At 36.4% G+C, this 25,631-nt stretch overlaps 1 protein-coding gene across 6 annotated transcripts in view; it reads left to right on the top strand.

Moving 5' to 3' along the window:
• LOC306855832 (neural cell adhesion molecule 1-like) overlaps positions 1–25,631 on the top strand; it is a gene marked incomplete at its 5' end in the record, with an annotated part of 280,165 nt that overhangs the window by 212,792 nt on the left and 41,742 nt on the right. For 3 of the 6 annotated variants that reach the window (XM_079394735.1, XM_079394732.1, XM_079394733.1), the window contains 5 exons: positions 705–865; positions 5,027–5,169; positions 12,665–12,694; positions 20,757–20,907; positions 22,674–22,858. In XM_079394735.1, coding sequence (XP_079250861.1) covers positions 705–865; positions 5,027–5,169; positions 12,665–12,694; positions 20,757–20,907; positions 22,674–22,858 — 670 coding nt within the window. The remainder of the gene's footprint in view (positions 1–704; positions 866–5,026; positions 5,170–12,664; positions 12,695–20,756; positions 20,908–22,673; positions 22,859–25,631) is intronic. The other 3 variants (XM_079394737.1, XM_079394736.1, XM_079394734.1) reach the window with 1 other exon arrangement.

The raw sequence follows: 25,631 nt of genomic DNA on the forward strand, positions 1-25,631 counted from the left end.
GTAAACTAAAAGTGCTGTGAATGGCAGAGGCATCGTTTCATCCTTTCAGCTGCCGTTAGCTGTGGCATCTAAAGCAGCTGGCAGCTTTCAGCATGGCTTTACCTCAAAACTCTAGTGACTTCTTTAACCAAGTCGTGACTGGCGCGCGAATGAGAGGACGAGATCGCGTTGCCTCGGGAGAAGGAGGGCTCACCACAACCTCATTTATTTCCCTCCTTCACTGACAGTGCTGTCACTCGGGAGCCATTTGAAAATGTCGCTCAATTGCCGCTGTTACAAGCAAAAAGAGCAGGTATTTGGATCCAAACTTTGCATGACTGATTTAGTGTCACAGGGAAACACAGCGCACAGCATTCTTCCAAATAAAAAAGCCCATCAGCTTGATATTTATGGCCTTCAGACATTATTTACAGCTTTTATATTGGCTCTGAGACAGAAACGTGTCAAGAAGCCGAAGATGACAAAGCAGATCCGCTTTTATTTTTCTCCAGCTTCTTCCTAGACTATCAGCATCATGAGAAGCTGTGCACTGCAGGATGAAGAATCCATTTCATGGGCAGGCACACTTTCTTTCTGTATTTTCTGGTGTATGTGGAGATGAGGCATCGTGTATTCATGACATTGCTGAGCAAGTAACAGCTCGAAGGCCAAACAGTAAACCTATCCTTTCTTTTGTTCTCTCTCACTCTCTGTCTGCCCCACAGAGCTAATATCGTGCTGGAATCAGATGGAAAGTACAGTCTGAATGAAGATGGGTCGGAGTTGACCATCAAACACGTCACTAAGCTTGATGAAGGAGATTACCAGTGCATCGCTAGAAACAAGGCCGGAGAGAGGAGCGAGGAAGTCTCACTCAGTGTGTTTGGTAAGCTGAAGAATTCTGTCATTACTGTTGGAGCTGAACTGAAAACAAGTGTTTACATATTAGTTACCAGGAAAATGTCCTTTCCATTAGGACCATACAATTTATCAGTTTAAAATCAAAATCGTGTTATTGCCTTGTGCGATTATTAAGCCGTGAAATGTTGTAATATTATTAAATGAGTATAAACTCCACGCACTGCTTGTTTCAAAGTTGTGTCATCTACTACACTCTGCATGCAAAGGGCTCATGGTTTACTCATTCACTCTTCAATTTTCTTATTTTTTCTATTATTATTATTATTAATCATTTAGATATTATTATGGTTTATAATAATATGGTTTACTTATTATAATTTGTATTGCGAAATAATTGTTTTCCAAAAAAAAAAAGGTAAATTAAATATATAATGAAATATGTAAATGAAAGGGGAACTATGACCCTATCACAACTAAAGAGGAAAATCTTTTAGTTTTGGGGATAACGTAAAGCCCTATTCGGATGGCGATTTCTTATGTGGACGTCTGTAAAAAATAAATTACACACAAATTGTTACATGGCACCTCAGTGATAAAACTCATGGATTCGAATGGTGATTTATTACACTTACGTCCCCTTGATACATCCTTCATATTATTGAATAAAATGTATTTTATTTACAAATTTATTCTTACTATTGTGTAAACATTAAGGCCATTGCACACTTTTTTCGTCCGAAATTTTCGCACGTTGAAAAATAAATACGACCTCACGTTTTGTCAATCACGTTTGCACACTGCCTCCGAAATTTTCCGCCGTCAAAAAAAAAATTGGGATCGGGTTCGATTTTTTGCGTTTTTCGCATCCGTATAAAGCATTTTGAGATGCTTTGAGAAGGTGTTTTGACCATTCAGAGCCACCGTACAAGCGAAAGCCAAAATCCAAAATAGTGTCAGACAAATTAATACACTTCGTCTTGCAGCACAGAGCACTTTATGACAAACAATTTGCGGAATACAAAGATACAGAATATAAAGAACTGCTGTAGCCTATTTTTTTATGCCTGGCGCGCACCTTTCCGATGCCGCAGTTCGGTGGGTGTGTGTGTGGGGGGGTGTATCCATACCTCAGACAGTCTCTGTTCAGGATAAATTGGTTCACGGAAATTGGTGGTCTTCTTTTTAATATGTGGATTCAGTATCGCTAGCAAAGTATCAAACTGAGGCACTGACTTCCTGAAATAAACTTTGAATCTCTCAGGATAATCCCGCAGCTCTTTGATAAGGAGGTGGAACTCTCCTTCCTCTCTGCGCAATCTAAGGATTGGATGGACCCAATATTTCCTTTTTCTTTTTCTTTTTTTAAAAAGAGAGAGGACAACAAAATCATCCTCACTGTTTGAAGACATTTTGTATAGTTTTGCGAATTTTTTCGCAACGGATTAATTAAAACGCATCGGACTTAGTGTGCAAGGTCTCTGTGAGTGACGAATTTTTAAGATTGCGAATGCGAAAAAACGCATGCGAAAATTTCGGACTCAGTGTGCAGAGACCTTTATTCGTATTATTGTGTACAATTTATTTAAATAAATAATTATTATTATTATGTAAAATACATTCTTATTTATCTAAGCATATTTTATAATATACTGTATTATCCTATTTATTATTTGTGACCCTGGACCACAAAACCAGTCAAAAGCGTCAGTTTCTTGAAATTGAGATTTCTACATCATCTGAAAGCTTTCCACTCAAAGGTTTGTTATGATAGGACAATATTTGGCCGAGATACAACTATTTGAAAATCTGGAATCTGAGGGTGCAAAAAATCAAAATACTGAGAAAATTACCTTTAAAGTTGTCCAAATGAAGTTCTTAGCAATGCATATTACTAATCAAAAATGAAGTTTTTATATATTTACGGTAGGAAATTCACTAAATATCTTCATGGAACATGATCTTTACTTAATATCCTAATGATTTTTGGCATAAAAAGAAAAATTGATAATTTTGACCCATACAATGTATTTTTTGGCTATTACTACAAATATACCCCAGCGACTTAACACTGGTTTTGTGGTCCTGGGTAGAGTTGCACCAGCCATTCGTAAGTTCTTATTTAAATTAGAACGTTAAGTCCACACTAGAGGCTTAGTAACTACTAGCTAGTTTGTAACTAAATCTATACATTATTTGGTTGCACCAGTTGTTTGTCAGGCAGGGCGTAGGTAGTAGTTCGTAAGCTCCTCGTAGTGACGAGTAGTCGCATAATATGACGTTTACCCTAAATCATCCAATAGAAACCTTCAAATACGCGAGCAGAACTTGATTAAATGCTATGAATTTTTATTTATCCTTCATTCTAACTTCTTTTGCCTCACGTATACTAACGGTAAAAACAAGTTTCCATTAAAAACGATAAATTAATAACATTAGTCTATATGTAAGCTATTTTATATGTATATAACATTCAGAAACTGTAATTGAAATAAATAAGGATAAATAAATACTGAAAGAAAAAAAAACATAAGAAATGCCATTTGTTTATTATTTCATCTGACATGCGCAACATGGACCGAAGTGCACAGAGACGCGCTAGGTGGGGTGTTGAAGACGCGTTAATAAAAAAAATATATTGTTCTCTCTATTAATATGTACGTGAGTGTAAATGTCAGCAACATCATATATGCCTAAAGAAGAGCATATTGATGCAGTTCACTCAGTCTGCTATTTTTTTTGGAAATGAGTTCCACAGAATAAAATAAAAGCATACAGATTTCAGAACTAAATAAGAAATCATTGTATTGTCATTTTTGGGTCGTCTGTCCCTTTAAAGAGTCAATGACCTGACCAGACGCTTCCATAAATATTTAGTATATGCGTAGAGTTACACTTCAACTAAGCGTAATGGTGAAACGAACAAATATTTAGTAGTGCGTAAGTTGTAACTTAGTGCCCATTTACGTCAAAACTAGTCTAAGTTGTAACTTACGTACAGCTGGTGCAACTGGCCCCAGGGTCAAATTTGATTATTTAAATCTCCTGTTTAAAAATAGGAAAATAGACGTGCTATAGTTGTATATAATTATATGTAATATATTGTACTTGTGCATATAATTGTATACAATACATATTTTTTAAATATATTTCATACCTGTTGCATAATAATGATCCATTTCAAATATTTACATGCTTTTCTTCTCTTATCATTTTGTTCTTAACAGCTCGCACCTGCTGTGGTGGAGCAGTTATGAAATATTTTTCTTGTTAATACTGTACTTTCCAGAATTTCAGCAGTAAATATGCATGCAAATTACAGTGAAATGCAACAGATACTGTACAGTATTCGGTAGTGGACAAAAAGGATTTAAATAGTGAATTTTGAATCGATTTCTTCTTGTAAACTCAGAGATGTGTATTTGGCTGGGGATTTTTACGGGGGTGGTGGGAGAAAAACACAGACATTCTGGATTCAGATGGATTCAGACTATCTCCTGTAAATGTCGAAAATAGCTTACGTCCCCATGAGAAATAATTACCATTCGAATCGGGCAAAAGATAACTGAATTCTCCTTTTTGGTCAACTGAAAGTGATCTGAGTTTTGTTCTCTTAATAAGAACAAGTGTGAATACTCCTAAAATGTAACTATCACTATTGTAAAGAGAGCATGGGAAAAGTAAGAGACTTAATGTGAACTTAGTTTATAGTTTAAATACACAATTTATCCTGAGAGCTGTTGTTTCAGTGCCATTCTGTGCTTTTGTTCTTTATCATTGTTATTAAGTTTGCATGAATATTTTAAATGTTTGTGTCGCAGTTCAAAACGCAATCACAATATTTTTATTTCTCATCATGCATAAGTTTTCTCTAGCCACATTCTCCAGCATGGCTTCAGAGCTCTTAGATTAGAGTCGAGGCAAATAAAAGTGAATCAAAGTACTACTCCATTTCATCCATTAAACAAAGTTCCTCTTTTGAATTATAAAATATAACAATGTGTTGATTAAATATTGAATGCACCCAGCCAGTGAGGCACTCTCATCTCATCAACTTAAGAGCACTGTTTTGGTATTACGACCATTGTAAAGGCTCAGTAATTGCATGGAGGAAAATCATTATTTATTTTCTCTGAGGAGTGTGTTTGTAGGCTGTTTTTTGAGCTCTTGTGTTTTTTTGTGCCAACAGTACAACCCAAGATCACGTTCCTAGAAAACCAGACAGCATCTGAATTGGAGGAGCAGATCACACTAACTTGCGAGGCCACAGGTGACCCCACCCCCAACATCATCTGGAGCTTCGGTCGCCGGGTCTTCACCGAGAATGAGCAGGTGCTGAGGTTGAGGGATCAGGGGTCAGTGGGCAAAACGATTAGTACAAAAGGCCAGAAAATACTGGTTTGATTGATATACCGGTAAAAATTTGTACACATTTGAGTATCATTTCTATCACGGTTATATAAAACGTAACCACATGGTATTAAGTGGGTGTTTCAGTCACTTTACAGTCAGAGAGGAAACAAGAAAGAGCTTGTTTTAAAGAAAAGAGAATGTCCTTTGTGTTGTTTAACCAACCTCTTTAGTTGTTCTTGTTGCTAATGCTGTGAAACTGTCTTCTGTGCACCTGTTCTGCTGCTTTTTAAAAAAAAAAAAACAAGGATAGGGACACAGTTGATTTACCTCTAGAATTATTAAGTAACACCTGGATCAACTGTGCATTTATATCTAGTAATTAAATATGGTTGGCAAAAGGTTTCTAGTAAGCCATGGAAGCTGTACTGGAATGCCTGATGAGAGGCTTGTTTCAGAATCAAAGCAAACGTTTATCATGTTCAATTAAAAAGAGAGAGTGATTTTTCTGGTTGGATTAAAATAGGAGATTCTGAGCAGATAAAAGGTCTGATGAATATAATTTTCAGTAATTAGCTATATTGATATTCACTACCGTTCAAAACTGTCAAGACTTCTGAAAATTCAGCTTTGCTGAATGCATAAATTACATTTTAAAATATATTCAAATAGAAAACCGTTATTTTCAATTGTAATAATATTCCACAATATTACTGTATTCGTGATTAAGTGATAAGAGATTTCTTTCAAAAACATAAAAAATCTTCCTAACCCCTTCCTGACTTTTGATCTCAGTAGTGTATATGAATCATTCTGTATATTTAAAATTTTTCAGTGTTTTTATTTCGTTTAAACCTTTCAGTTTTAAACATTTTCATAAAAATCAGTAAATCACCTACCCAATGAAGAAATATAGCAATTGCTCTAGAGTAGTCAAAACCAGAGTACAATAGACATTTTTAGGAGTTCTCCTGATTGCTGTATAGGCCTATGCTATTTAATAAAAGTATTTTCAGATCTCAGAAGGAGCAAGCTCACCACTGCTCAGTCTCACTGGCCTCTCTGCTCTGCTGGAGTCTGAACCTCTCTGATTTAGTCAAGCGCACTACCTAATTAACAGCCTCGAAATACTCCGTCTCAATTCATATTTCATCGTAGTACAGCGATCAGAATTCATCGACAGCTGCTAAAAGCTCTTACTGCTTCTCAACCTGATGGTGAGCCCCCAACCACTTAATTTCCAACTTTATTTCCTCTTCCCTCTCTCAGGTAAACCCTATATCATATAGCTAGGAAAATGTGAGTTCATTGTTAGAAAGATTTGGGCCTGCCATAAATCTCAGTTGGCAGGTGTGAAGTCCAGACATGTCCAGCAAAGTCTCTGCAGCCTCAAATCCTTTTTGGTAATATTTTAATTATATGCATCAAATCCCCAGGGCATCATAGGAATTAATCCTTATATAAAACTCTCCTGTATTATTGGAATATGCCACTGGTTTCACCCTGTTTTTATGCCAGCAGTTATTAAGCGACCAGTTTGCCCTCTTCCTGCTGGTGGGCTATGTTGTGTAGGTGGGCTGTGAAAAAGCACCTTATGTTTACGTGTACATCTGGCTCGCCATGAAGATGATATTTGCGTGACAATAGCCCACCAGATTGGATCCTTCCCTGTGTTTGCATTGTATTATATCTGGCTAGTCAAACCAATATTCATAGCATTCAAAGGGAAAAATATTTCCAGCTGTACGGTGAAGGATTTCTTCATTTATGATCATTTTTGTTGTTGGTTCTCTGCTCAGAATGGCAGACGGATATGCTTTGTTAAGAATGATCAGAGTCTTGGTTATTCATGCTGCTCTGAATTGATGTCTGACTCTTGAATTCTCTTCCTGCACTTATAGCATTGTGGTTACAAAAGTGATTACTTGAAAAAAACATTTTTTTTTAAATTAGCTTGTTCCATTTATGAATGTCAATTTAAAGGCATAATCCTGTTGTAAACAGTGTTAGATTAAATTATTTTGTTCATTTTGCTGTTAGGATAGGACTAGAACTGGATTTAAACAACCAGATACACTCAAACTTGTATTTTGAAACATGGTATTCTGGTATCTTAGCTGGTCTAAATAGGTTGTGCTTGTCATTAGCCAATGGATCACCAAACATTGCTCACCTTAACAAAATAGTTCACCCAAAAATTAAAGTTTACTGAAAATTTACTCACACAAAGGCCTTCCAAGATGTAGATGAGTTTGTTTTTTCATCAGAACAGATTTGGAGATATTGCATTACATCACTTTCTCAGTGTAGTGAATGGGTGCCGTCAGAATGAGTCAAAACAACTGATAAAACATCACAATAATCCACAAGTAATCAATATGACTCCAGTCCATCTTGTGAATGGAAAACCTGCAGAAACTGTCAAACTATAATTTGGTAGCTGGTATTTTGGTAGGTCAACTTGACCGGCTAATGATCAGCTTTGACTAACTAATATATTGTATAGAGAAACCAACTACTGTGTTGAAAAACACATTGAGTGCTAATCCGAATAATCCGAATTTTCCTGCAGGGTTGTAGGAGTTCATTAGCACTAATATTGTTGATCTGCACTTGTCTCTCACCTCTTTTCATCACCATTATGTTCACCTTCATTTTCCTCATGTTCATTTTCATGTATAGAATGATTAAAAGTGTCAACAACAAAATCAGTGTTGATTACATACTAGCGAAGCAGCTTACTTCAGAAAAGATCATGTAAAATGTTACAGGTTATACTGTATACAGGTTCTAAAATGAACCATGAGTGACTGAATACAATTTTAAAGCTAAATAAAAAAGTAAAAAAGACAAATACATTTGCTACCAAATATAATGCAGCTTTTTAGTAGCGATGCTATTTTATTGATTAAGTTGCAGGACAGCAATGAAAACAAGTTTTTGTGCTATCTGTGTCTTCGCTGACTGGACTTACCTGTACGTTCAAGGATTCCAGCCAATCAGAATCAAGAACTCAGACAGACAGTGCTATAAGTATATGTGTAAGTATATATCTTTCGAAAGTTGCCTGAGGGTTGCCTTAAGTGAAAAGAGCTGGCAGTGTTTAATGAGGCATACCTTAAGTCAATGGGGCCTCATCACCGCTGCCATTAAATGAAGTGCGTGGTATTTAATAGTATCAACGATCTGTGGTTATTTCTGGTCATGTAAAGAGTGGTCAGAACAGCTATTATAGCAGGAACTCCAGTGGTGTAAAATCATTTCCATTGTGTTTTTCTATATCTAAAAAGGAACGTGGATAGGCAAATAACATGAGGCTTCAACAGCCTGTAATCAAACCAGGGATTTTAGTGGGTGAGCTGGCATATTAATACTGATATGATGAGTCTAGAGCTTTTCTGAAGTCTTATTAAATTCTGTCTCTCGTGCATATTCTGTATTCCCAACCACAAATTTCCAATGTCTCAATAAGTCAGAAATGCACAAAAACCTCAAAGAAAGCAGAGAACTGTGACTACTAAGTGAGCAATATCTGGACTGGAACAGACTGATCTCCCTTGAACTCTCCAAGCAAAGGCATTATGGAAGACTCTCTGTCTGTTTTCCGTCCTGCCTGTTGGATGAATGGTTATGGCATGAGAGTTCACAGAGATAGCGTGTTCTGACATAAGGCACATTTCTGATAATTCATCCATAAGGAAAGACCATTAAAGGAAATGAAAGTTCTCTAATAATTGTGCACCCTCATGTTGCTCCAAACCTCTTTGCTGTTGGGTTTTGTAGTGGGACACGAAATGAGAAATTTTGTTGAGTTTGATACAATGGGAGTTCAGAATTACAACATCTGCCTGGTCCAAAATGGGCCAAAACATGTTAAAATAAATTCATATGATCCATATGATCCCAACTTTCTAAGGCCATGCAATTTCTATAGATGTAAGTAACAAGTCATTACTTATCTTCATATCCACTTCACATTAAGATTCGCTTTCAAATCAAATATGGCAAAAAATAAACAAATAAATAGATAGATAAATAAAATTTGCTTTCTAACATCTAAATAAACTGTCATTCAAGTCAAAATATATTACAACATGTATATTGTATGTATTTTGACTGTATATACACCATTCTTTTTTTAAGAAATTGCAATATTACTAGTAACAGTAAAATGCTTACAAATATTAAAAATATATATATATTTTAAATTAATGCTGTTCTTTAGTACTTTCTATTTAACAAAAATTAAAAAAACAATCAGTATGGATGGATTCAGGATTCATGGATTCAGCATGGATGCATTAAATTGATCAAAAGTAACAGTAAAAATGCTTACAATATATATATATATAAAAAACATTTCTATTTTAAATTAATGCTGTTCTTTAGTAATTTCTATTTAACAAAAAAACCTGGAAATAAAATCACAATTTCCACAAAAATATTAAGCAACTTGTTTTCATCATTGCTGATTATGATAATTTTTTCTACAGCAACGACTCTGCATATTAGAATAAATTCTGAATGATCATTGACACTGAATACTGGAGTAATGATACTGAAAATTCAGCTTTGCCATCACAGTAATAAAATACATTTTAAAATTTAAAAAAGAAATTAGTTATTTTAAATCGTAATGATATTTCACAATGTTTTTACTGTTTTTTTTTTTTTTAAATGCAGCCTTATTGAGCATATAAAATTCTTTATAGCTGTGGTCACGATGAACTGCCGTTGTGTGGACAAAATTGTAAAGGTTCTTCAAAATTATTTGCAACAGCATGTGGGTTTAGAATGACATTGAAGGCGAGTAAAAATGATAGAATTTTAGAATTTTGAGTGAACTATTCCTTTAAAAACAATAGCTACTCATTGTGAGTGTTACGCACTGAAAATCACATTCCCAAGTACTGAGTCAAGGGACTTAACATTAAGTGAAGATGAGAACGCTTCTGTGGAGTCACTGCCCCTTCATTTATCATTTAAGCCACTCTCACTGGGACCTAGTAAGCTGTCCTTGACACCGCTACTGTATGAATCACACAATCAAAAGAGGCATTTCAGGGCTGTTAGCTTATTGTGGAGTCCAGAGCCAAGCTGCCCTTCTCTAATGATAGTCTCCTAATGGCACCCCCTGCTGATCTGAGGCCAGTACGGTCCTTGCTATGACGCTCCTAATGTTTTAAGCAGACTGTGTCTGTGCACTCAGAACCATTATCACACACACTGCCGGGATAACCATGCTCACCTGGGGAGAAAAAAAAACTTTTACGATTAGATTTTTTTCTCTTATGTGACCCTGAATGTTCATTCTTGGATTTAACAATGGACAGATGATCTTGCTGCTCTTTACAGATCAGTGTCATCCCAAAGCTGTTTATATGCATGGGGAGTGTAATAAGTCCGAGGTTTTGTTTTAAAGGTCAAAGAGAGAGTCCGTGACCAGGATTGTTTTTAAGGGAAGGGGGTCGAGCTGCCAAGATAGCTAAAGCAGGTGCCAAACACAAGGTTTTAACCCCCTGTAACCTTTTGACAAGCTGTCAGAGGGCGAGTAATTAAATCAATAGTGGAAGAAAGGATGTCAAGCCACTTTAATACAAGTGTGGCCTGTCAATTCAGATGGACTCTTTGCAGGACAGCTACGGTTTTGGTGTCTAATACTGTGTTAGTCATGTTTTTAACGGTCTTTTTCTGCAGATTCTGCCCACAGTCTGATGCAAATCTAACAGAAAAGTGAAGAGAGATAAACTTTTGAGAGATAATCACTAGTAAAAGTTAACCAGGTTTGGTTTTAGATGCATAGTAAAGATTCAAATATTTCTTATAAAGAAAAAATAACCCATCATTATTGTGCTATCAATTATTTTAAATATACCTGCTCCTAATTGGCAGATAAAAAGACAAACTGTGATTTATCACTTTATACAGTATATTAGTCAAACAATCTCCTCCTATTCAAGTTATTTGCTAGAATAAACTGCAAAGTAGACCAGACAGATGTAGTTAGTCAAAACTATGGCTCCATCAGCCTGCTTTTAGCTGTTATCCGACAAACGGCTCAATTGATTTGCTTAGACAAAGACCTAAGCAGTTTTAAAAAATCACGTCCTTTGTTCATGAGAGCCAAATGGCTTTAAATATTTAGCTGAAACTCAGCAGACTACGAGTAGTTTCTTTAATCACAAATGTCATTATTCTGCTTGATCAGTGTCAGATTTGATAATGCATCCTGAAATCCCACTTGTCATGCAGCAGATTCGCTTTTAAGCAAATTGTGTGATTAGCAGTCAAAATAATAGAATGCTGCCTTCATGAAGAGCAAGCTTTCATTGAATCGCTGTCGTTCTATCATAAGTCAAATGGGTAGGTTGTCTGCTATTCATGTCTGTTTGATTTATAAGCGGTTCGAGTCACGTCTTCAACAGCCTCTATTGTGAGTCATGCAAATTCTCGGCGATGCAATTCCAGATGGCAACGTCATTGATTGATTTTAGGTTAACAAATGAGTGGAAGGTATAAAAATCTTCACTGAAAACTACTCATTACTGTCCCGTTCAAAGAGTAAAGGGATCTGTGTTGTCAAATGGAAGAATGGCTCTCGTTAAGGTTCAAAGCTGCTGCCTGTGACTTATGGGACATAGGCGAAATGAATGTGGTGATCACAGTTAGCAATAGATCTTGGCAGATAGATGAGCTCTTCGACAGATAGTTTCAAGGTGTGCATCATTTCATATGTATACCTATTGTGTTATTAATTATTGATGTAGTGTGGCATTTTGATGGCTTGTCAGCAAGTGGGGTGGGGGGGGGGGGCTGACTTTTCACATTATTTGCAAGATGATATGCATGTGTCACCTGGAGCACTGCACCTGGATGTCTGAGCATCCACTGTGTCCTTTTCCATGCAGTTTAATTGTTGTTCATGTTAAAAAATTATTTGTCACACTTGATAACGTTTTGAATATGTGCCACTCAACTGGTATCATGCTCTGGTCATAGCAAGGTCAGTTCAAGGTCATATATAGTGTTTCTTTTATAATGACATATATACATTAATATATATATATATATATATATATATATATATATATATATATATATATATATATATACACACATATACAGGGCCTAAAATTAACACTCACCAAGTGCCAAACGCGAGTTAAAATGGGCTTTGGCGAGTACATGTAACAGTTGGATCGTCATGTGCATCGGGTTTTAAAGAGACAGCGCTGATATTAAAGTAAAACCTGCTGTAAAAAAGTCTGTCACTGATGTAAATCAAAGAACAAGAAAAAGAGAAACCATTGGACTGTTCTAGAGGCTGATTAAGTTGTCAACTTGGAGCTTCACAAGCTGTCTTCTCTAAATAACGTGCATGTGTGATTCATGTCTAACTGAGCGCCAGCTGATTTATGTATTTATTTATTTATTTTTCATTTCTGCCATGTTTTGCTTTGTGTATTTGTCCTCCTAGGCTTCATGGACTCGACCTGAGAAACATAAGGTAGGGCTGCTTCACACGTAGCCAGGATGTTCACTAATCCCAGAGAAGCCCTTTAACACTGCAGAACATCAAGTGTTGGCTCTCTTCTACCCTTAAAATCCTGTAGAGACACACACCCACACACATCACATCTGATCAAATGACATCCCTAATCTACAATGATTTTCGTGTCATTTCTTTTCTTTACAGCATATTGCTCATTATTTTTCTGGATATCTTCTGTCAACAGAAATTGATCCAATTTGGTCTTTTTAAGTTTTTTGTTTTTTTTTCACCTTTCTTAACAGACCTCTTTTCCTTTACGAATTCCCCTCGGACAAACTTTCTCAATGGATTGAGGAAGAAAATAAAGAGTGGGTGTTCAAGGATTGAAACATGCCAGGGACTTCTTTAGTGTATGAGCCAACACTCAGTGTTCTCCCATAGACTCAGATGGGAATGTAGCAGCACTAAAGGAGACACTAACACATATAACCAACTCCAGATTCAGACAACACAAGCCTCTGTTAACATAAATATACTAACCCTCACTGAATAAACGCCACATCAGAGATGATTACAGTAACTTTAAAGTCAATGTGAAACCCCTTTTACATCTATAATGTTACACATTTGTGTTAAATAGGACAATTTAATAATAAAAATGTAAGACGGGCCTGTGTTTTATCCATTGGGAGCTGACTGGATTGGGCAAAGCAGGTCGAATGTGTGTATGTGAAAACATCGCCTGTCGGTTAACATTATAGTGACGTGAATGGAAAGGAAAAATACATTGTGATTACAGATTGTAAAGAAGAAAGCAAACAGGTTAATTTTGATTTCATGTTGACTTTAGCTGTAGATGCACAATATGAGCAAGTGATTCCATGCTTGACTCTGAAATGTTAGACTCTTGCTTTATTCATCTGTCAGAGAGAGAATTCATCAGTGTCTTCGCTGCTGATTAAGAAGGATTCAGATGCATATGGATTGTGTGGGAAGGTCTGTTTATCTGATCTGCTGAGATGAAAGGCCACAGTTATGGGATTGCCCACACATCACTTCATGTTTTTAATCCTCAGGAGTACAGATAAAAAGCACCATGGTTCTTTACACGTGCACTTTTCTTCTGAGTCAAAGACAAGGAAATTACTTTATCATAAGTTTTGGAATAATTAAGAGTTGATACTTTAAACTAAAAATTCAAGATTACAGTACTGACTCAAGTGTTGTGTGACTGACAGGCGGCTGCTTTTCAATGCTCACACATACTGTGTGCGTGCTCTGTGAAGTGCACTCGTGCCTCACAGTAATGCTACACGCACGAACGGTCAAATGCTTTTCTTGTTTGAAATGCTCATCATGCCAAGGTGTTAATGTAAACACAGTCGGTAATGTCTTTAGTGAATGTAAACAGGTAGAACAAAAAAAAAATGGATGTGTGATTTGTTAGAATATCAGTTACTTGTGCCATGAAATGTAAATGGACCTGCTGCTGTCTATTACATATGTTGCTACTACTACTCAGTCACAAATTTTAATAGGAAAAAGAAAATCACTCAAAGCTCACAGCTGGGTAACTTTAGTAGCTTTAATATGCCCTCTACAATCAAACATAAGCACAAAGTTCAGCCTAAAAAAGAAACTCTACGGCTCATTTTAATTGCAAGCCTGTTTTTCAGACATACTCATACAGAATTAAATCAGTTTTAATGGATGGTATCTAATAATCATGCAAGATTAGGTCAGTCGTTTATTTTTCATATATTTTAATAATAATATTTTTTTGTGTGTTCTGCAACCAAGATTTCAATATAATTTTATAGATTATATTTTATAGATCACATATCTAACATTTAGGAATTTGGGAATTTTCATTAAGTTCTCTCTCACTGATGCCTGATGCTGCATTTATTTGATAAAAAATAAAGTAAAAACATTAATATTTTGAAAAAAAAATTACAATTTTAAAATAACCGTTTCTATATTTAATATATATTTTAAAATGTAATTTATTCATTGCTATTTTGATGTTAAAAATACTTGTCCTTCTTAATATATATATATATATATATATATATATATATATATATATATAGGTATTTATGTACTACAGTATGTGACCTTGACCAAATTCAATTAGCATTCGATCTTGGAACATATGGCCAGCTCACTGTCTGGAATGTAACTGCTGCAGACCACCTCTGGGTAGCTATTTCTCAACACGTCTTGCATCAATCCAAGATAGACCATCTTTATCAAAAGTTCAGATTTATTCTCTTCTGCATTTGGACACACTGTGATCCATCTTGTCTGTGCTAGAGTGCTCTTCCAGTTCTTGTTAGTGTGAAATTTGAAGTGCAGGACACCATTTGACTCGCTTTTCCTAGCGACAGCTTTTTTTCTGACATTGTCTCTTTGTCAGTGCAGTCATACAATATGATATCCGTCACCTACTATTTTCTCCCGAGGAAAAAGAAGAAATCCCTTTCTTTCACGCAGGAGACTTTGAATGTGAGCTCTGATTCTGTTCCGCTGTTGGTTGCCTGCTCTTTCAGGAGAAACGAATGGGCAGAATGGGGCTTCCTACGTTCTCTATTAGGTGAGATAAGATGCGCACAGGCCAGTGATTGCATTTCAGTGCAGAAACCTTAGCTGAAATGTTCTCTCTCTCTCCCTACTGTTTTCTGCTAAATTTGACAGCAGACAAGGAGGTAGAGGTACAAAGTGATTTGCTGGAAGCGTTCAAGGTTAACGTTCAAAGAAATCGTGAAGGTTTATATGCGACCGACGCTACGTACGCACATAAAACAGGAGAGATTCTGCATATGCGGCTTGCTGTCAATTACTATGCAACGGGAGGGGACTTGCTCGACAGCCCTGCATACTAACAGCCCTCTGAACGTGAGGCACAAGCAGGATGGAATTTATGGTCGAGACCCTGGTTGTTACTTAAAGCACTCAATCCCTCAGATCGTGACTAAGCCACCACACCTTAAATCAAGTTTGTGAATTGATTGGATTTCAGCGCCGCGTACACTCCATTCCGCTCCGCAGTCAAATTTCTCACTGACCATTGAACAGGCACTTTATAAATGAAGGGCCACTGCAGGTTTCAGAAACATCTTATTTCCCGACTGTCTTCGCAAGCTGTCGGGGGACCGTCTGAGGCACTGATGAAAGGTGCACGCTAATGTTCAAATTTTGCAGTGCCTTCACTTAAAGAAAAATGTGAATTATACACTGAGCAGTTTGCAGTGAGTTATTCGATGCTAAAAACAGCATCCCATATTTCATTCAGTATGCATGTACATGCCATAGCAACATTGTAGTGCAGGTAAAACAAAGTATGCGTCGCTAAGTACGAAAAATGTAGAGCGCATCCGGCTCTCCTGGGCTTATTTTATTCATTCTGCTTCACTGAATACTGCTTGTGAATGTCAACAGTGCTTATTGTTAATATCAGGCTGTGACAGCTACACTTTTTCTTTCTAAATGTCCGTTCGTATTGAATGGGAATGGGTATCCATGTGAATATCATGGCCGGTGGCTTCAGTGCAGGAGTTGTATTTGTTAACTGAGTAATATGGTGTCAGCTGGCATGACTAATAAATCTATTTAAACGTGTCATGGAAGAGGCTGCACTCTCTGATTAACATGGGTCACATTATGCAAGTCCGATTTGCTGAGTCAGTAAATTTTCTTGTAAATTACATGAGTGTCATTAATCTGTGGATTTCCGTTTGATTTCTTCTTTTGAAGTTCGCTTCTAGTCGAACCAACATGTGTCAGTCACTAAGGTATGGAGAGATGATGTATGCAGAGATGATTTCAGTTTCATTCACAAGGTGCTTGATTGTAAATGTGTAGCAAATTAAATGGATAACCAAATAAATATTGTATATGGAATAATAAATAAAGAATATATTTAAAAATATAAAATATAAAGGTAAAGATGTATATATACAGTCATGGCCAAAAATATCGGCACCCTTGGTAAATATGATCAAATTAATCTGCATTGTTAATCCTTTTGATCTTTTATATAAAAATTCACAAAAATCTAACCTTTCATTGGATAATAAGAATTTAAAATGGGGGGAAATATCATTAAGAAATAAATGTTTTTTCTCTAATACACATTGGCCACAATTAACGGCACCCTTTTATTCAATACCTTTTGAAACCTCCATTTGCCAGTTTAACAGCTCTAAATTTTCTCCTATAATGCCTGATGAGGTTAGAAAACACCTGACAAGAGTTCAGAGACCATTCCTTCATCCAGAATCACTCCAGACCCTTCAGATTCCCAGCTCCATGTTGGTGCTTCTTCTCTTCAGTTCACCCCACTCATTTTCTACAGGGTTCAGGTCAGAGGACTGGAATGGCCATAGAAGAAGCTTGGTTTTGTGCTCAGTGACCCATTTTTGTGTTGTTTTTGAGGTTTGTGTTTGGATTATTGTACGGTCAGTCACTTATTGATTTTTTTATCTGTTGGTATTTGATAGAATCCATGATGCCATGTGTCTAAACAAGATGTCCAGGACCTCCAGCAGAAATATAGGCCCACAACATCAAAAATACAGCAGTATATTTCATTGTACACATGGGGTACTTTTTATCCCTGTGTGCACCAAACCCATCTTGAGTGTTTTCTCCTAAAAAGCTCTTTTTTTTTTTGTTTCATCTGACCATAGAAGCCAGTCCCATTTGAAGTTCCAGTCGTGTCTGATAATTGAATATGCTGGAGTTTGTTTTTGAATGAGCTAGGATAATTTTTTCTTGAAACCCTCCCAAACAACATGTGGTGATGTAGGTGCTGTTTGACAATTTTTGACAGGTTTTCTGACCCCAAGACTTAACTATTTTCTGCAATTCTCCAGCTGTGGTCCTTGGAGAGTCTTTAGCCACTCAAACTCTCCTTATCACCGTGTATTAGGACGATATAGACACACGTCCTCTTCCAGGCAGTTTCGTAACATTTTCTGTTGATAGAAAATTCTTAATTATTGCCCTGATGCACTGTAAAAAAAAAAAAAAAAAAAAGTTGAGCCAACTTAAAATTTTAAGGCAGCCAGCTTCAGCAGATTTTTGCGTTTTCTCAACTTGTTGTTTTAAGTTTATACAACAAAAAGTTGAGAATCTCCTACAAAAATAAGTTGAGAGAACTCCAAAATCTGCTAAAACTGGTTGCCTTAAAATTTTAAGTTGGCGCAACTATTTTTTTTTTTACAGTGTGGTGGAAATGGGTATTTTCACTGCTCTAGCTCTTTTCTTAAAGCCACTTCACTAATTTGTGAAGCTCAATTATCTTTTGCTGCACATTAGAAATATATTATTTGGTCTTCTCATTGTGATGGATGATTAAGGAAATTTGGGGTTTGTTTTCCCTCCTATTTATATTTCTGTGAAACAGGAAGCCATGGCTGGATTTCATGTTCATAATCACCCTAGAGTGCTCAAAATTGTGAATATGAATGGGGATATACTTCAGAGATATTTTACTCATAAGAATTTCTTATATGTATATTTGAGAAAAACATTTATTTCATAATTATATTTCCCCCGTTTTAAATTCTTATTATCCAATGAAAGGATAGATTTTTGTGATTTTTAAAAAAATAAAAGATCAGACTAATTAACAATGCAGATTAATTTGATCCTATTTACCAAGGGTGCCGATATTTTTGGCCATGACTGTATATACATGCTGTATATACTGCCTCAAGGTTAAGATTATTAATTTCCAATAAGATATAGTGAAGGACAAATTTCTTGATTAAATGAATACCGCTTGAGCGATCTCCATTTTAACCTTGTGGTGCAATATAAAAGACAAAACCTTCTCCTTATTTATTTTGAATTATATTCGAAGAGTTCAGAAGCTTTTAAGTGCTGTTTGAAATCTTCTTCTAAAAGGAACATTTTTATCAGGCTCATATGTGAAGGTTCAGTAATTTTCACTTTAAAGGCAATGAATAGGTTAAATGATCATAAATAACTGATTTTGCATCTGAACATATGTATAAGATATACAAAATATATACAAAATAATTTATTTGTCATCTTACAGCTTCAGTAGGTTCTTTAATAATTCCTTTTAAAAAATTAGTTTCACTTCACTTCATTTTAAATGTGATGTGGCAAATGAAAATTGGAAAGTACAAATATTCCATGTGGTTTCTCAATTAGCACAAGCTAATAAAAGCTGCATGTTTAAGCAGTAAGGAAGAATCAGCAAAATGCTGTAGAAAATATTTTAGTTTTTTTGCGTGTCACGGCACAGTATTTGCACTTTTCAAAAGTATTTCATGTCAGCTACACGTGTAATCAAGGGTTAATGATGTGAATTTGCTCCTTTCGGAAGCTGATCTGAAGGGCCTTTTTACTTGCTTTTGAAAATTACTGAAACAACCAAGAAAACTAGTAAGAAATGCTTTGAAATGCAAACAACACAGAGCAGTGATGAAAAACATGCCATCTTTTCATTGTAACAGCTGGAACTAGCATTGATTGCGTAATTCAAAGCCCCTCCAATCGTAGGATCTCAGATCACCATAGTAACCAGAGATGGGCAGCATAGTAAACGCAGTACAAGCTAAAGAGCGTGCACATGTGTGCAGGATGGAGCCAGGGAGTAAAACTGTTAGCAGATTGTCCCAGCTGTGCTGTTCAAACAGGCTTTCAGGAGAAAAGGCTTTAAAGTGGCCCCTGTTGTGTGGTCCACTTCATTATTGATCCCTGCCTCACTGTCTCCTAAAATACCCCCCTGAGCCATGCTGTCCCTTCAGCTGGTGTCTGTAGTTGTGTGCAGGAATGACATAAAAAAAATAAAAAATAAAGATTGTTTTCCAACGATGAAATAAAAAAAGGTCTCTCTTTGGTGAATCAGTTTATTCAGATTCACAAATGGACATGTGTGGATGTGGATGTCAAGATTTTCTTTGAGAATCTTAAATTTAGGTCTGGAACATATAAAAGTTGTCAGAATGTAGTCTTTTGTTTTTCATACTCTATAAGAAAATCATACAGGTTTGCAGCAGCATGAGGATGAGTCAATAATGATAATATACTCATGGGTGAAATTTCACTTTAAGGACCACCTTGTTCCCTAGCACTGGCATTTAGGTTTACCTAAAATTTTGGTGAAATTTCACTTTAAGGACCACCTTGTTCCCTAGCACTGGCATTTAGGTTTACCTAAAATTTTGGGATCAGTAAGATCTTAATGTTTTTTAAAGACGTTTCTTCTGCTCATCAAGGATGCATTTATTTGATAAAAAATACAGAATATTGTAAAACAGTAATATTGTGAAATGTTATTAGAGTTTGAAATAAAGGTTTTCTATTTTAATATACTGTAAAATATAATTTATTCATGTGATGCAAAGCTGAATTTTCATCATCAGTTACTCCAGGCTTCACATGATCCTTCAGAAATCTTTCTATTGTTGCTAATTACCAATGTTGGAAACAGTTTTTGCTGTCTGATATTTTTTGGAACCTGAGATACTTTTTTCAGGATTCTTTGATGAATAAAAAGTTTAAAAGAACAGCATTTATTCAGAATATAAATATTTACTAACAAAATAAGTCTTTACCATCACTTTTAATAACACATCATTATATACAGGTATATACATATATACATTCTTTTTTTACATAAATGCTTTTCTGCTTTACTTTTTATTGATCAAATAATCCTGAAAAAATATCATCAGGTTCACAGCAAAAATTGTTTCCAATATTGATAATAAATCAGCATATTAGAATGATTTCTGAAGGATCATGTGACACTGAAAACTGGATTAATGATGCTGAAAATTCAGCTTTGCATCACAGGAATAAATTATGCTTTAAAGTATATTAAAATTGTAAAACATTGTTTTAAATTGCTATAATATTTCATACTATTACTGTTTTTTTCTGTATTTTGATCAAATAAATGCAACCTTTATGAGAATAAGAGACTTCTTTAAAAAAAAAAAAACATAAAAAATCTTTCTGATCCCAAACTTTTGAACTGTAGCGTACTTGTATTTGACATATCTTTTTCTTACTCAATCTCTTTTTCTTTTTCTAGAGTCTGGATGGTAACGTGATCGTGCGCAGCGATGCCCGCGTGTCCTCTCTTACTCTGAAATACGTGCAGTTCACTGATGCCGGCCAGTACCTCTGCACTGCCCGCAACTCCATTGGTCAGGACATCCAGAGCATGTACCTGGAAGTGCGCTGTAAGCCAAACCACAAACTTCTCTCTTTGTCCTTTGTAGGTTATTTGTCTTGTTGTCTTGTTGTGTTCAGGGCAAATGTGACAAAGCTCAATGAAGTGGACAGATTGTGATTTCTCAATGTTCCCTTTGATCTTTGTCAGCTACTAGCTTTTGTTGGCTACTAAAACAGCAGGAAATGGATGCTGGACCCAAAAATAAGACCACCAGGGTCTTGACTAACTTAATCATTAAGGCTTTATTGTTTGCCAAAAAACAGTAAATCCGCCTATTAAACCAAGCAGACCTGCATGAACCAGCATAGAGTATTGACATAATCATGTTTTTTATGAAACAATCAGTATTTTTTCTTCTTTTTTGAGTATATAGCAAAAGATTAGATTTAATAAGATAAATTATTTTTGAAGAAATTGCTGGTTTGAGGGCTTTTTTATACGTCTGTTTCAAACAAATTAAACTTGCTTTCCACCAAAAGCTCAGTTCAAATCACAGGCACTTGTGGCACATATACTCAAATGTGTTTTATAGCTTTTGGGCTTATTTGTTACATTCAGAGCTCTTCATATGAAATGAAATACTGCCATCTTCACATTCTCACAACTCAATTTTGAGAGAAAATGCTTATTTTATCAGATTATGTTTACTGCAGTTGGCTGAGTGCACTTTTGTGCCATTTGCCAGGTAGAGAATTACAGTAAAGCTAGCTTTAAAGTTATTTTCATCTGCTTGCATTTTTAAGTATTCCCACAATCTAATTCAGAAAAGTGGGAGGGAGTGAAGCTTGAAGTGCAATGAAAGTCTAATTGGATTAATTTTTCTTGCCCTAAAAATCTTCTCCCATTCCTGCATGAGATAGCATCACAATGTGCAATTGATAGAAATTGTGTGGAAATGCAGTTTGCCACAGCCCGGCTTGTGAGTAATCAGCTTCTTGGTTGAGTGCATGGAGCGTTTCGCAGTAATTAACGATAAGAAAAGGTGCTTTGTCTGCTTCAAATGATCCTAGATGAGATTGTTCACTCCCATGCTCAGACACTTACGGTTTGGGTTAGAGTCTCCCGTTCTGTTTTGCATGACTGTACATTTCTTTTATTTCCCACCTTTTACTTCAAGTTTACATTTAAATGCATTGTTTTATTCGCTTGGTTGTTTATGTATTGTTTTATTGAAATTGAGCTCAGCCTCATAGTAAAAATTAAGTCTCAGGCTGGCAGCCAGTTGGAAAGAGTTTATTCTAGCTATTTGAAATCAGTATCTTTATGCAGACTTTCGCCGTTTACTTACATCAACATGGTAAGACCGTGTTCTCTTAAAATCAAATAAATAATTTCAAGCCCTAAATTATCCAATATTCATTTCAGCCACTGCTGTGATAAGATTTCATTGGCCATTTCATCCAAAAGAGAGACATTATGTTTTGGGGTGCCGACATTATCTCGGCAGCAGTGTTGCAGCCTGTGGTCCTGAGATAGCGATAAGATTTGAGTGGATATGTGTCTTATCGGACCAGCTTTATGGGAAATGTGATGACTCAACTGCATGTATCAATCCTGGAGTGGAAAGTCTAGTTAGCCGAAGTGAACATCAGGGGGGGCAACAATCACAACAGACAATAGAGCAGATATCAGAAATTGCAATTCTGAAAGATGGTTGAGGGGATGATGGGTAATGTATGCCAGCTGGAAGCTGTTGTATTTTTTGCCCCAAGGTCTTTCTCTGGAACAGTCCATGTGTTGGTTGCACTTGACTGACACTGTGTATAATTACAGATGCTCCAAAGATCCAAGGCCCTGCGGCGGTGTTCACCTGGGAGGGTAATCCGGCTAACATCACCTGCGAGGCCCTCGCTCACCCGGGCGCCTCCGTTTCGTGGTTCCGTGACGGCCAGCTGTTGCCTAGTGCTAATACCACCAACGTCAAGATCTACAACACTCCTGCTGCCAGCTTCTTGGAGGTACGGCATCACCGCTCAAACCCATCAGCCTTTAGATGCTAACCCCTCATTAAAGTTTCAACACTAAAGTTGTGTTTGACACTAATAATTACCTTCCAAGCTCATTTTCAGTATACTTCAGCACGCTGTTGTATTTGATATTAAATCATGGCTGTCAATACTGCATTGAGAAAACACAGCAATTACTGTTTTTTTCTTACCAGTAAGGTATGTTCTTCATTTATGTACAAAATAGAGCTGATACACACATCTACCCACCCTTATCAGCCCACAAGTGCTGAGAATATAATGACTTGTTTTTATTGTGTAGTAGAATAATTAAAGTCATTTTAGTTCTCCAGTCTCTTGACTTTTTGATTTTGTTTTCACATTACTGGCCGATAACATTAATTACGATAATTAAGTTGCTTTCTGTATAACGACGCATTGTGAATGACCCGCATGGAGCATATTGATTGTGATTTAATTTGTTGCATCTAAATACCAAAAATATTATATTTTGTGAAATTTTGGTTCATTTGAAAGCAAACTGTAGAAACCATTTGAGATCAGATCACAGCATTATGAGCTTTCTATATAATGGTAAATTTGCTTCTGAACAACTTGACTTTTTAATACCACACAAAGCCTGCATAATATTAGAACCGCAGGAAATTTGATTATTGATGATTATTGAGCACAGCTAATCAAAAACAATGTGCACAGATTTACATGATGTAGCAGAGATGAAGCATTCTCCAGGAGCATTTTTCAGTTTACATGTGTGTCGGCAAGATGTCAATAAGCCCTTTCACACATACAGACTTTTCCGGAAAATTACCGGTAAATTGCCGTAAAGAGATCATGTGTGAACAGGACCTTTTCAAAAATACCGGCAAATTCGTTCTGGCAATTTACCGGTATGAGAAGTTGTAACATTACCAGTAAATTGCCGGAATTCTGCTGTGTGTGAACGCAGAAGGAAAATTACCGGTATGAGCACGTACGAGTTCAGAACGCGCTGACGTAAGACTCTACTCCGGGCCAATCATAACACACTGGCACAGATGACGCATTCACTCCACACTTTCCCATGTATCCGCCCATGTCCGTCGCACAGACCGCTGCATTTGTGTAAACATAACTGTTTTTTTTTTCAACTGTTCACATTTACTTAAGAAAAAACCTGGATACTCGCCAGGACGGCCATTTTTGCGTAATTTTGTGTGTGTTTGGCCACTTAAGTTCAACAACAAACTACGTGAAATAACTCAATATGATACGCGCTATAGGCGGCTTTGGATGTGACTGTGAGCGCTCAGCCTTGAAACAGCCTCTGGAGAGCACGAGTACCTATTGGCTTTAAAAGACGTGCAAATATACATTTGTGACTATGCAACAATGACCCGATTAAGCAAGTTACACTTTTGTCAACTGTCCCGAAATGCGAGCGAAAGTCTTGGATTGGTGTGCAGCAGCTCGTTGCAGACGAGATGCACTGAATGTGAAGTCGCTTTGATAGAGTGAAAGAGAGAAGACGCGCTCCAGCTGAATCACTCACACTGTTTTCAAATGACTGATTTAATCTGCTAGTTTGTGTGGATTTATTTACTCATATAACCTACTTGCTATCTTGAATAAATGTTTGCAGGAATTCCCCTCATTATAAACTTGAAAGCTGCGGGAATGAGTAAAACTATGAAATACACACACAATCCCCCACGAAATTCTGGACATGATTAATTATAACTCTATTACAGAGATTTGTGAAATAAAATTTCATTATTTTTTTTTTTTTTTTTTCACCCCCCAGGCCTGGAAATTGCTGTTTTCAAAATGTAATACAAGCGTGATGCACGCCGTCAATCACTTAAACTGGCCACCAGTGTGATCGGCTGAATGCTCCGTTACCTCTCCCTCCTCTAATCACATGCCGTATCCATCACCCCGCTTTGTTCCGGGACCTCGAAATTTTCAAATTAACCACTGGTTTGTAGTCGTCTATTACGATGTCTCTGGGACAAAAGCAGCTGCATGAATGCAAAATTTGAAACAAAAATGAAACCATCAACAAAAAGACTGATCGTATATACCCCTCCATTTACAAATACAAGCGCAGTCATTGGAGGTTAATGATGTCACGGAATTTACCAGTATTTTGGAATGGATGTGTGAATGGTGCTTTTCCGGAAAAAAGACGGAATGTCGTTGCCTGTGTGAACAGCGCATTTTTGAATTTACCGGTAAAGTCGTTCCGGTAATTTTATGGTAATTTACTGGTATTACTGTGTGAAAGGGGCTAATATTAAGGCAAGAGGCAGAAAATCTTTTGAATTTTTATTTCTTGCAAGAAATGGTCAACAGTCATACAGATTGGCTGCAAAGTGCGACCAAGAAAAAATGTCTTGACTCTGGTTCTATCTCATTCAATCATAAGGCATATTCAACATGTGTGTCCCTTTAAGGTATCTAACTATAGATATCAAATAATACAATTACCCCTACAATTTGTTTTTAGAACATTGTAGGAATGCTTTTTAGATCAGAACCCCATTCTAGAAATGCTTTCCTTGGTCACAGTCAAATATTTACAGATTTTAAATATTTTTTTAATTTAAATATTTAAAATTTTTTACTGGTTTCAAACTTTCAACACTAACTGTTGTTGACTCATTATAGGACTTCAGATTTACACTTTCTAAATGATAAATCAGCAGTACTCTTGCACATGATGCCACCGCTTATGGGCGGGGCTTCGTCTCATGGTTCTCAGTGAGGGGCTTTAAATATGCAC

This window comes from Barbus barbus (assembly GCF_936440315.1).
Source record: "Barbus barbus genome assembly, chromosome: 36".
Lineage (NCBI taxonomy): Eukaryota > Metazoa > Chordata > Actinopteri > Cypriniformes > Cyprinidae > Barbus > Barbus barbus.